The sequence below is a fragment of the Typopeltis vanoorti genome, chromosome 10, assembly GCF_054136105.1.
Source record: "Typopeltis vanoorti isolate ZY-2024b chromosome 10, IOZ_Tvanoo_1.0, whole genome shotgun sequence".
Classification (NCBI taxonomy): domain Eukaryota; kingdom Metazoa; phylum Arthropoda; class Arachnida; order Uropygi; family Thelyphonidae; genus Typopeltis; species Typopeltis vanoorti.
The window spans coordinates 30,065,621-30,079,629 of record NC_143558.1 but is presented as its reverse complement, the minus strand read 5'-3'; the positions used below and the strand labels follow the sequence as shown (position 1 = coordinate 30,079,629).

Genomic DNA, 14,009 nt, shown 5'->3' with positions numbered 1-14,009 from the left:
CTTTCAGCAAGACAATGCACCGCGTCATAAAGCTGCTGCTCTAAGTGTATAGTTTGTGGAAGTGTATATCACCACACTTGACTAGCTTGCACAGATCTCTGATCTCAAGCAAATGAACACCTGTGGGATGAACTGGAGCGTCAAATGACGTCCGCCCAACAACAGTCCAGGAATCTGAAGACTTGCTCGAGTACTTATTAATTACAGAAAAGTTTCCATGCACTTCAACTTATTATAATTAAATCTACTTATTCATTTTATATTGTCGTTAATGTGCTGGCTGAGTCCATTTCCGTATTTTTCCTGCACTCTTAAAAAATACTAATAAATAAATTCTTTCTCCAATGTTTACATTAGTTTACAATGCACATGTTATATAAATATGCACACTATGTTAAATAAATATCGGACAACCACTATGTTTTAGAAATATTTCAGTTACACACGCAAACACATCTTGATGTCATGTGGCCATTCTACCATTAACTTTGATTAAACTTTTTATCCTGCTAGACTTACTCTCCTCCAGTTTGTGGTAACTTATATTACCACATACTGGAGGAGAGTAAGTCTAGCAGGATATTCTTCGTACAATATGATTTTTCTAACTATGTGTCACTAGTGAATAACTGCTGAATAATGTAGCCTATAGTTGATTTTCTGTGATACTTATTAATGTTGCAAATTGATATTAGCATCTCATGAAAACTTCTTTCTCTCTGTCTTTCTAAGTCTTTAGTTCTTCTCTGCATACTATTAACAAGATAAAGATGTACAGCTTTTTTGTTTATATTATTTAGCATTAGAACCAACATTATTTAGCATTAGAACCAACAAGCATAAGCATAACAATTCCTATTTCGTTCATATTTATTTCAACGTGGTGATGACTTTTAAATGGTGTATTTTAAACCTTGTTGATTTTTAAAATCATTTATCAAGGTTAATAATTTTACTACTACAAGATTGTTAATAATAAAACCGAAATCAAGTTCAGCCTAAAGATCTACTAGTATATGAACTCGACACCTGGTTTTGCCATTTGCAAAAGATATGCATAACGGGATCTGGAAATCCAAACTGTGTTAACTGTGGATTATATATGAAAGATTTTCTTTTCAAAATGTAAGTTATTACGTCGTTTAGCTAAACTGTTTTGTGATGTCATTCAAAATTAATTTAGCAAGTATATTTGCATGTGTAGTGTATTTTTATGCGGAAATGTCAATTAACCAAGTTTCATAACATTTCGGCATAAAAATACACTGCATTTGCTGACATACTTGTTAAATTAATTAATTTTAAACGTAAACAGAAGATAAACATGATTAAATATGTAAAAAAAAGCTGTTGATCGAATTCTTTTCTTTTCTTTTCTTTTCTTACTTTTTTTTTTGAAAGATCACATGGAAAATACAACACTGAATTCTATTCGTTTATTATTATGATGATGATGATGATGATGATGATGAATAAGCTAACTTTCCAAATACAGAGTTGATTCTAAGGGGGAAATGTGAAAAGGCGATAGAGACGTTGATTCTGGGAATGCCATCAGTCAGAAAAAAAATCTCAAAAACCCCTTAAAAGCTCCCAGTAAAAATATGTTAACATTGACAAAATTTAATATAAACGTGATATATTGATTTAACATTTTCTGTCAGTAACTCAGACCCAAGCACTAGCTTCAGTTTTTTTCTATTTCGGTCTGATATGTTTCATAAGTGTCCAATAAGATCATGTCTTTTATTATGTGAGAAAGTGTTTTCACAAACAATGTGATGGATTCGCTGTAAATAAGAACTCATTTTCCCACTGTTCATTGAATTCACGCTTATTATCACCTTCTGTTTTTCTTTTGCACTGTGATGCACTCTAACTGAATGTAAAAACAAGGCTTAATTTTCGAAAAAGTACGAAACTGCAAATGTTCACAAACGACGAACAAAGCACAACTCCTTAAAGCACGAGTATCAACTGTAATCCGAATGACAAAAAAAAAAAAAAAAACTGCTGTTGTTAACGATTGGAGCCTCAGGATAAAACAAGTGAATGCACAAAAAAAGATGTGCACGAAACAATAAAATCGCTAGAAATAATTCCTAAGTTTTAACTTTTTTTTTCCCCTACAAATCAGCTTTTGATTAATACCTTTTGTATGAAAAGGTGGTTACTCTTTTTTTATTATTATCATTGGAATAATCCTTATAAGGACTGGCTTAAAGGGGCGAAGCAAGAATCCTTTGCATACTCTACTGCTATGATCAGGGCTATTAAAGCTCTGATCATGGCAGGAGAGTAACAGCAATACCGAGCCTCAGTTAGAACTTCATTGGCTACAGCATTGCCATCCATTACCCTCCAAAGGTATCGATCACCACATCTCAGGGTCGATCATCCATCATTGGAATCCATTGCGTTACTGAAATTAAAATGTTTTTATTTTTGAAATAATAAGGTGTTAATATATCAACAATTTTAATTTTAAAATTTTCAGATTTTCAGTAAATTAAATGTTATTTTAAAAATAAAATTAATAATAAAAACATTTTATATAAAAATATAATTTAATTATTACACAACAATACCTTTAAAAGAATGCAACTCTAATCGAAGAATATCACAGACATTTCGGATCAATTGTCAGCAATTTTTAACAGCAATAATCGTAGTAATTAACTTTATAATCACAAACCAAAGTTTATACGAATTAAATAACTTTATTTTTGTGATTAATCATGACTGAGGTATAGTTGTCAATATCTTACAATTAGTGAAAACCGTTAACCTTGGAATTACGATACTAACCTTGTATATTTTGCTGGTTTTGTAATTTATGATTTTTAAACATAAAATAAAACTGGTCTCAAACACATTTAGTAATGCTTACATATACGAGAAACGTACAAATTGGGAATTTGGTTAACTTGTAAAGTTAACCAAATTCCCAATTTGTACGTTATTATTATAAGCTATTATTATAAGTTTACTGACTTTGTCTCTGAAACTTTCGGCTGGTGGAAACAAGGCTGGATCAATCGACCGTGAGATGCGGTGATTGATTCATTCAATCCAATACCCTTGGAGGGTAATGGATGACAATGCTGTAGCCAATGAGGTTCTAACTGAGGCTCGGCTATTGCTGTTACCCTCCTGCCATGATCAGAGCTTTAATTGCTGAATAACACCTCATCCATACACTGTCCTCTACAGATAACGGGAGATGAAAAGCATTCTTGCTTCGCCCCTTTAAGCCAGTCCTTATAAGGACTCTGAAAATTTCAAATTTGAGGTTCGGAAGTGAATGTAGCCGTTGGAGGGTAATGGATGGCAATGCTGTAGCTAATGAAGTTCTAACTGAGGCTTGGCTATTGCTGTTACTCTCCTGTCATGATCAGAGCTTTAATAGCTCAATAACACCTTATCCTTACACTGTCCTCTACAGATAACAGGGAAGATTAAAAAGCATTCTTGCTTCGCTCCTTTAAGCCAGTCCTTATAAGGACTCTGAAAATTTAAACAGAATCACAAACTATGCCCCAGAAAAACCATTGCGCATCTAGTCAATATAATCAATTCCATACTCAGATTCAAGTATTTTCCCGAAAAAAAAAAAACTAGGAAATTTTCCAAAAATTAATCTTTTCCTAATTAAAATTCTTTTTTTTTTTTTTTTTATTTATGTTGTGTCGTATGTTCTCATAGAAGACTGCGGATATCACGCCAATCAAAAAGATTGGAAAGAACTCTCAGCTCTCCGAAAGCTACAGACAGACCTATCAGTCTTCTGTCCAGCCTTGGAAAGGTTGCGGAAAAAGTCATGCTAACAAGGCTTCAATCAGCAACGAATAAATTAGATATAATTCCTAATGAGCAGTTCGGATTCAGAAAAAACCATAGCACCACACATCAGATACACCGACTGGTCGATTTTTTCACTAAAGGATTCAACTGGAACCTCCACACAGCTGTAGTCTTTAGAGATGCTGCGATGGCTTTTGATAAGGTGTGGCATCAAGGTCTTCTCTACAAACTCATCAAATTCGTTATACCAATTAATCTAGTAAAACTAATTGACACATACCTCAAAGACAGATTCATGCAATTCAAAATAAATGAAACTGTATCAACCAGACGCAAGATCCTGGCAGGTGTGCCGCAAGGCTCACTTCTGGCCCCCCCTGTTATTTTCTATCTTCTTCTTCTGAAGAAGAAGATAGAAAATAGCAGAGGAAGACAGACCAAGCAGGTCATATACCTGCTAGGAGTCAAGATTCCATGGCAGAACGAAGTCAAATGTCTTGGCGTGATGCTTGACAAACTCCAATTTCACCAGTCATATAAAACACATAAGCTCCAAGAAATCCAAAGTAATCGCAACTCTATCCCATGATCAACAGAAGAAGTAAACAGGATACTCGGAACAAACTACTCATATACAAGATGGTAATACGCCCAGTCATCACTTACGCATCTCCGACATGGAGCCATACCTCGAATACAAATATTCAAAAACTACAGAGGATACAGAATAAATGCCTGAGAATGATTCTAGATGCCCCATGGTTCATTAGAAACTCCCAAATTCACAGAGAAGTCAACATTCCCTACATCACATCCCTCCTTTATGATCTAGCAGAAAAGTTCTTCACCAAGACAAGTAATCATCCAAACCCGCTGATCAAGCAAGCTTCATATTACAATGAAGCAGAATTCTGCAAATACAAAAGACCCAAGTCAATTCTATGTTCAGCTGAACACAGCTAATCTCACTGCCCTTTCAGGGCGAGCTTAAAGCTCAATAACCCTGCACTCAAAGAACTTCCCTCTCAGACAAAGGGGAATATGAAAAGCATTTATGCTTCACCCATCAAATCAGTAACGTTCTCGTCTGAAAATTTTCAGATATGTTTCCAATTTTATTTCAATATATCACTTTTTGAAAAAAAAAAAAAAAAAATGAAAGACGACGTTTGGGGTCTCTGAAATTGCACCGTAGTTTGCTTGACAATAGTTTGTGTCCTGATAGACAATCTTTGTAAACTCCGAAGATTTGTCTGGTGGACAATTTTGGAGTGTCGATCAGAAAACAGACATTCATTTGATATTAGAAGGCATTTCTAGGTAATTGGGTATGGGATACCTTCTAAGAACTAGAATTAAGCTTAAAAAAAAAAGGGAAAAAAAATTAATTGCTAAAAAAAATTCTAATTATTGTTATCATTATTATTCCGGGAACCTACGTAGTTCAATCGGTATAGAGTTTAATCGGAAAGACCTGGGTTGGATTCCGTCCATGACATGCGGAGATTGATCTGGTCTCTTTCGACTAAAGATGTGTTAGCCGGTCTCAAAGAGGTGGAGGGTTTTTTTTTTCACCCGGAAACTACTGGGGTTTTCATCCCTCAAAACAGACGAACCGGCCTCGTGAACACACACATGGATCTATAGAAATATATCCCCCCCCCCCAACGTCAGACATTGCTCAAGTCGGTTGGGATCGCTTAAAGTCGCATCATGTAAAATAGCGAATCTTGCGCCTAAGCGGGATATAACGCAAAGAAGAATATTATCAATATTATTACTCGTTTCTTGAAAAACAAAATGCAAGTGTGGTCTCTAGAACAGGATTTCTGTATTATTTAGAAAATATGTAAACATGGAGTATAATAAAAAATATAATTAAAAAAAGAAATCTTCATCCCAATTACTTAAATTTATTCGTCATGCTAATGATAGGATATAAAAACTAAGGACCAGACACCATTCTTGTAGTGAACAGAACCACTATGTGGTTCTGTTCACTACAAGAATGAACAGAACCACATAGCATATTACAGGACCTTAGACACCTCACTATATATCAAATACAAATATAACAATCACTATGAAAAAGCCACCTCCGGAGATTCTACGTTCCTGGTATGTTATATCAACTATGATTTGAAAACAGCAATTTTGCAAACTATTCTAAAAAGACCTAATAACATGTGCTGCTCAGACGTTCATGTTTATTGAAGTAAATCCGTGTGTGTGTGTGCGTGTGCGCGCGCGTGCCTCTCAATAAATAACCCTGCTACAAGGTATGATTTAATGTACTTAAGCCCGGGGAAGAGTTTCATGCTGAATTACACAGACCACAGATGAAAATTCTAAACTATTCAGTTTTTTATCTTATTCGTATGGGGGTTCCTCCCCCCCGTTCCTCTACCTCCCCTCAATTTTATCCATTTCAAGGGATACAAACAACACTTTTGCTTCAGACAGCTGTAGAAAACAAACTACTTGATAGAATGACTCGCAATTTCACATGGATGCTTATGACAGATATACCATCTTAAGAAAGACAAAAAAATAGTGTTGCCATCTATGGTCGAGGCCTAGAACTTTGAGACCACCCTCGTAGATTGTATAGAGCTAACTGTAGTTCCTCTTCCATATTAACGATTAAGATTTAATCATCTGCATATAATTATGTATTTACTCTGTAATACGGGTCTGATTATATTTCAAACAGATTTTCGTTTTTACTACACCAAAGGCTTTTTCATAGTCGATGAATAAGATATGAGTTTAGATTTGAAATCTTTTTTTTTTTTAATTAACTGTTTGAAATTAAAGACTGAACCAGTACATGAGCGACCCTTTCTAGATCTGTTTTGTTCTTCTAATAAATATTTTTCTATACAGTTGTGTACTTTCTTTTTTAATATTGCTGTATATATTTTGTATCCGGATTTTCAGCTAATTCAATTAATATTATGGTTACCATATTTTTTTTATGGTGTCATTGGCTGTTTTTTTTATTATGATTCATATATTCGTCCACTCTTTTTCAATATTTTTATTTGCCTATATATCTAGTTTTTTAATTATCTTTGATACAGTTTCTAATATTTCCCCTTCGTGTAATAATTTTATTTTTTATACATTCTCTATTGCTTTTTTTTTATTTGTTTTGATCCTTCAGCCATTTTGGACATATAGTAATAACTGTATAATGATCTGTATCTAAATTTAAGCTTCTGAAGCCAGACACGTGTTTCATTGGAACCCCCCCCCGCCCTCCATTATGTAATGAACTGTCATTTAAGGCCTCTTGCTTCCCATTGTATTTATGTATTTTATGTCTATATCTTAAACTAATATCTTAAACTAATTCTAATTTTGATCTGGTTTCCCATACAAGTTTGTATTTGTTTGATACTCATTCTTGTATTCAGATCAGGTATGTAGTCCTTTGTAAGTGTTTTTAATTATTTGCTAAAACATGAATATTGTCATGTTTCATCTTTGTGTTTTCAAGGTTGCTTTTAATATTCTTTCATTCGGTATTTATAGCTAATTTTTTTATTTTTCCAGTTTGTTGATATCATTAATAGGTTTCCTCCTTTGTTCATTCAAGTTTCTTTATTATATATTTAAATATTTAATCATTAAATTTTAATCCCTTTTTTGTTTGCGTTGTGGCAACTATTTGATATTATACTGCTTTAGTCTTGTCTGTGGTCCTTCATGTGCTGTTCTTCTAACGTCCCATGTTAAAATATTGATATTTTGGTTGCACCTTCTTTGGATATTCTATCCTTTTTCGGTCCATGGTTCATTTCCAATTTGTCCGTCCTGTTTTAACTTGTGTGAGACTTAAGAATAATGAAAGATGAGTCTTCTGATTTAGCTACCATAATAGAAAAAGTATCATGACAGGAGTGCTATGCCCTCAAGGAATAATAATAATAATTACCACTTTTATTTATATTATATTTCGGGAAGTATTATTGTTATTATATTATATATAAATAAAAGTGGTGATTATTATTATTCCTTGAGGGATAGCTACCATTTTAACATTAACATCAATGCCTATCGAATACATTATAAGTATTGGAATGACCACTACCGTTAAGTACTGCTCATCAACAATCTTATAGTCCTTATAAGGACTGGCTTAAAGGGGCGAAGCAAGAATGCTTTTCATCTTCCCCGTTATCTGTAGAGGACAGTGCAGGGATAAGGTTACTAAGCTATTATTAAAGCTCTGATCATGGCAGGAGGGTAACAGCAATAGCCGAGCCTCAGTTAGAGCTTCATTAGCTACAGCATTGCTATCCATTACCCTCCAAGGGTATTGGATTGAATGAATCAATCACCGACTATGTAAGTAAAGGTGAAATCTCAAAAATACGGACGATCTCTAGGCCACTCCATAGTGGGCGAAAGACCGTCCTAATCTCAGCGTTGGTTCCACTCAGTGACGGGCTCCCCGACCACTGAGCAGAACCGCTCAAATTCCGAGGAAAATAATTCACCGACAAAGCCCCTCAGCGGGCCGTGCCGGAGAACACTTTCCCCGGAGACTCAAAGTGCTCCCTTAAGGCAAAAACCTTAAGAGAGCGAACTCAAAAACTCATCGCCCAAGTGGGTAACAGCAACAGCCGAACCTCAGTTAAACTTCATTGGTACAGCTTTACGTTGCTATCCATCACCCCCAAGGGCATTAATGAATCAATCACCGACTATGTAAGTAAAGGTCAAATCTCAAAAATACGGACGATCTCTAGGCCACTCCATAGTGGGCGAAAGACCGTCCTAATCTCAGCGTTGGTTCCACTCAGTGACGGGCTCCCCGACCACTGAGCAGAACCGCTCAAATTCCGAGGAAAATAATTCACCGACAAAGCCCCTCAGCGGGCCGTGCCGGAGAACACCTTCCCCGGAGACTCAAAGTGCTCCCTTAAGGCAAAAACCCTAAGAGAGCGAACTCAAAAACTCATCGCCCAAGTGGGTAAGAGCAACAGCCGAACCTCAGTTAAACTTCATTGGTACAGCTTTGCGTTGCTATCCATCACCCCCAAGGGCATTAATGAATCAATCACCGACTATGTAAGTGAAGGTGAAATCTCAAAAATACGGACGATCTCTAGGCCACTCCATAGTGGGCGAAAGACCGTCCTAATCTCAGCGTTGGTTCCACTCAGTGACGGGCTCCCCGACCACTGAGCAGAACCGCTCAAATTCCGAGGAAAATAAATCACCGACAAAGCCCCTCAGCGGGCCGTGCCGGAGAACACCTTCCCCGGAGACTCAAAGTGCTCCCTTAAGGCAAAAACCTTAAGAGAGCGAACCCAAAAACTCATCGCCCAAGTGGGTAAGAGCAACAGCCGAACCTCAGTTAAACTTCATTCGTACAGCTTTGCGTTGCTATCCATCACCCCCAAGGGCATTAATGAACCAATCACCGCATCTCACGGTCGATTGATTCATTCGATCTCTCATCAACAATCTTTTAAAAAAAAAAATTTATTGTAATAAAAAAATAATAATAAAACTTTGGTGTATGCGTATAATTAAGATATAAAAACAATAGTTTTATTTCAATATTTATTTTTCGAAACAAATCCAATTATTTTTAAAGATACAGTTATTTATGAAAAGCATTTTCTTTCATACAGCGATATTTCTCCCAAAATTCCTGGTGGATGAGTCAAACTCGTTATCATACTAGTCCTGTAAAATATCCAACATCTGAAAGAAACAAAGCATTTATATATTATATTTATAATAGGCATTTAATTAATTTTATATGTATTAATGATTTAATAATTAATAAAGTTATTAATACTATATTAATTAATATAATATATAAATAATAATTAATAAATTAGGACAAAAAATCTGATTAATTTTTTGTGATACAATTCGTATCACAAAAAAAAATTAATTACATTTTTTGTAATAATATATTAATTATTATTTCGTGATATTATTACTATCGTAATTTAGGGCTCGATTTACTTGTTTGGGCTTTGAATCCAACTGCCAGTCGATGGATCCATGTACATTAGGTTTTCGCCATAGCTGAAGGCCTTACATTTCTCAACTCGAATGCACCAATTCTGGCAATCTTGCAAAGTGTTCACTTGCCTTCCTTCCACACCACCTTCCTGCAGGTTATCCTTGGTTTTCAGAGTTCCGCGTGCAACGTTCTGAAAGCTAAGTGGACAGATTGTGTCTGAAAAAAAAAAATGAAATGAAATAATAAAAAATAAAGAACAGTCCTTATAAGGACTGGCTTAAAGGGGAGAAGCAAGAATGCTTTTCATGTTCCCCGTTATCTGTAGAGGACAGTGTAGGGATAGGGTGTTATTGAGCTATTAAAGCTCTGATCATGGCAGGAGGGTAACAGCAATAGCCGAGCCTCAGTTAGAACTTCATTGGCTGCAGCATTGCCATCCATTACCGTCCAAGGCTTTTAAAAGGATTTTGAGCCAAATAAAAATCAAAATTGTTTAAATCCTTTCATAATAAGAAATAATAAAATTTTGATTTGTCTGTGTAGTTAAAAGATAAAAACGATAGTTTTGTTTCAGTATTTATTTTTTGAATTAATTATAATTAATTTTAATGATCCAGTTTTTTATGAGAAGCATTTTATTTTAAAATATATTACATCAAAACATTTCAATACTTACCGATACTCTCTCTCAGTTCCCAATAAGCCTCTTTGTAGCTATTGGATTCACCAAGTTCTGACGAATATACATCGAATGCGTTATTTAGTTGTTCCTCATCTGGTTTTTTATAAAGACTAACTTCTGATATAGTATAAGCGAGTTCTTCTTCGACTTCCTGAAGTATCCTCCACAGTTTTGAAACCTACTCAAAATATATGTTTATCTTGAGTTACTTTCATAACAAATTTGTAAACATTAAACGTAAACGTTATTTTCAAAGTGTTTGGTGCTGCCATCTAGTGTTCAACAATGGAATTAACCGATATGGAAAAATGATACACATATTGACTTGAGATGGTAATTATTATAAAGGTTATACCTTACCCTACTAGCTTCGTATTTGGGGAGAGCTTTCGTCATACTCCTAAGCCAAATAGATAATTCTGCATAAGAATAGAGAGCATCATCATACATCTTGTCCAATTTCTTCAGTTTGTCTTCTTGGTCACTAATAAAATAACAGACTTTATTATTAAAATAATAATATTCTATTTAGTAGGCAGCTTAAAATTAATTTCTTAAACAGTCAAATAATAATTCAATTATAATTAAAATTATATTTAAAAAATGAATATAAGTTATTCAGTAAAATATAAGATTTATTATTTACTATATCATTGTCTGGATTTTAATTCAATGCAGATAGAAATAACGTGCAATTATATTTAATTAAATAAAATTAATTATGTATTATAAAATGTCAAATTAATTATTACTATTAAATTATAAATTCAAGTGAATTATTGGTATATTAAATATAAAAATCTAAACAATATTTAATTATAAAAACAAAATTTAAAGTCTGAAATTTAACTTTCGAAATTACAAATAAATAAAAATTTAATTATTTAATTAATTTATACACTGATGATACATTTAGCAGTATGGAAGATATCGAAATTTGGTGGAATTCTTACGAATAAAGCGTGACTTCTGGGTAAGAACTGTCGACTTCTCTGAGCGAGGTCATCTCAGCCACTAAAGGATCTCCGATACCATTATCACTCGTCATTAAACTAGGAAGGCGATTCATAGCTTCCAATATACCTTCTGGGGTAGACAAAGAAATAGGAATTGGCAGCGATGAATACACAGAAAGCATCTTATTGATGGCACCATGAGGCTTCAGTTTTCTAATTTCGTTTATTACCCTGTTCCATAGATCTAGGTAAGAAAAACATCAACAGCTAAAATAGTCTCTTATATTTGTTAGTGAATAGTTTATCGTACACCTACTCGTTAATGTAGGATATATTTTGAATTATACAAATGTGGAGATCATTTCCATTGTTATAATAACAGTGATACCTGGGAAATTATTGTCTATAGGACCCTCTGAGCCTGCCACCTTCAATACAGCTGCGCGCACGTGTTCGATATCCTCCTTGACATTGCAAATGATCCTATGTAAAGCTATAAACCATCCTCCATATTCAATTTTTGAAGTATAGTGGGTATAGCCTTCTCTTGGATACCAAGTCGGTACTGGTTGGGCACCTCGTGGAACACTTCTGTCAACCTAGAATTTAAAAAAAAAAAAAATCGAATAAAGAGATTAGATGATTGAACAAAAAATAAATCAGTAAAGAAGAAAAAGAAGAAAAAATATCCTTACTGTCCTGTAATAGACCAAAACAGGTACGAAAACAGAATTATTGAACAAGCGTTCATCTGTAAGCAACCCATCTAATCCCATTTGGCCAGAAGCCGTGGATAGCAATCCAGCCTTCACATGCAAAGCAACATCCACTGGGAATTGCATAACTTCTCGCAACTGTGTTTCGCTGTCTAAAACGAAATAATTGGCGGCTAGTTCTTTAACTGGGGTCTGTAAAACAAAAGGAAGTAATTATTAGAATATTCGTTATTATTATTTACAATTAGGGATAAAAGAGAGTGTTACATATTAGCTATCTTTACAAATTCATCTTTAGACCTCATTTCTAGACATTCAAAAAACTTACCTCATCGTATTCTGTATTACTGTACAAATCCCTGCCGACTCTGTACGTAGGAAGGTCGATGATGCGCCCTAAGGCTAAAGTCATAATAAATGGCAACGCAATCGCCATAGTTAACTGGAAGGGGAAAAAAATAAATCCTTTTGATACAATGAATCTGTCTAAATTATTACTAAATGAATCTGTCAATATTCGTCAGAACTTGCATTTAAAGATATGCTTAGCTAATATAAGTTGTTTGATTAAAGCTGGATAGCGTCAAAGGAACCAACCACACCACCTATGAATAGTATGAATAATATAATATCCTTATAGTCCTTATATAAGGACTGGCTTAAAGGGGCGAAGCAAGAATGCTTTTCATCTTCCTCGTAATCTGTAGAGGACAGTGTAGGGATAAGGTGTTATTGAGCTATTATTAAGGCTCTGATCATGGCAAGAGGGTAACAGCAATAACCGAGCCTCAGTTAGAACTTCATTGGCTACAGAATTGTCATCTATTACCCTCCAAGGGTATTGGATTGAATGAATCAATCACCGCATCTCACGGTCGATTGATTCAGTATGAATAATACAGTGCGATGATTTTATTTATATTTTCTTTAATATTAAATTTAAAAGGTGTGTCATGCTATTTTAAATAAATTCTAAATTTTAAGTCAATTATTAAATGTTTTAGAGTATATTAAAATAAATAAAATGATTCTTTACTGATTTTCTTAGTTTAAATTAATAATAAATAAGAATTTGCGTTTCAAATATTCATGATAATATATTCAAACATGAGTTTTAACTCTCTGTATTACTAAAACTAACCTTGTTAAGTGTAATATAAATGAATACAAGTTGTTCCTATACAAATTATGATAGAATCAACGGATTGAAATACTTACCCTCGTAACGGTTCTTCCACGTATTGCAATCAAAACCCACTGAAGTCTAGCCGTAGGCTGTTTGTCAAACCTTTTCTGGACACACGGAACATCTGTCAAGTTCTAGAAATTTCGGAAGATATCTTGTTTACCTTGAGAATCGGAAACGTTTTCTGACACAAGAAAAATTAGCTCATCAAGAGTAAGATAAGATAGATATAGAACATCTGTTTACTAAAATCATCTTCTCATAGGCTTTTGCAGTTCCAAAAATGAAGTTTTCTTTAGATAGTTGGAATGTGAAATGGCAAATATAATGTAGAATATCAAATGGATAACGTCTGGTGCAAATAAATAATAGAATATAAAATGGATGTGGACTGCTTTATCTATCTATATATGTAGAAAGATTTTTTTTTATCTTGGTTTTTATTATTTTTTATATTAAAGATACCAAGAATTTATATAATGTACTCGGCTTTAATTACACAAGGAAGCAAAAACGTTTTGCGCATTCATATAAATATTTAATTATATATAATTTATAAATATATAATTTTTTGGTATCTTTAATTTATAATGCAATATTTTAAATATCTTTTAATAACTTTTTCTTTTAGAGAGATTTTTATTAATACATTCTGGCACCTTTTAGCTACTTG

At 34.0% G+C, this 14,009-nt stretch overlaps 1 protein-coding gene across 1 annotated transcript; it reads right to left on the bottom strand.

Annotated features, from left to right (window-relative positions):
- Nucleotides 1-9,364: 9,364 nt before the first annotated feature.
- Nucleotides 9,365-13,670, bottom strand: LOC150102290 (uncharacterized). Its single transcript, XM_090399437.1, has 9 exons — nt 13,369-13,670; nt 12,479-12,592; nt 12,130-12,342; nt 11,823-12,033; nt 11,432-11,678; nt 10,839-10,962; nt 10,473-10,656; nt 9,796-10,012; nt 9,365-9,525 (listed from the first exon to the last, which is right to left on the bottom strand). The coding sequence occupies exons 2-9, from the start codon at nt 12,584-12,586 to the stop codon at nt 9,426-9,428; spliced, it is 1,404 nt and encodes a 467-aa protein (XP_090255563.1). The 5' UTR covers nt 12,587-12,592; nt 13,369-13,670; the 3' UTR covers nt 9,365-9,425.
- Between the last annotated feature and the right edge of the window lie 339 nt (nt 13,671-14,009).

Excerpts from the sequence above, each read along its gene's own strand:
- LOC150102290 (XM_090399437.1), bottom strand. The coding sequence starts at position 12,586 with ATGGCGATTGCGTTGCCATTTATTATGACTTTAGCCTTAGGGCGCATC. Across the intron at positions 10,657-10,838 it reads CCAAATACGAAGCTAGTAGG|GTTTCAAAACTGTGGAGGAT; the intron begins GTAAGGTATAAC and ends TATTTTGAGTAG. Across the intron at positions 10,013-10,472 it reads GGAACTGAGAGAGAGTATCG|ACACAATCTGTCCACTTAGC; the intron begins GTAAGTATTGAA and ends TTTTTTTTTCAG.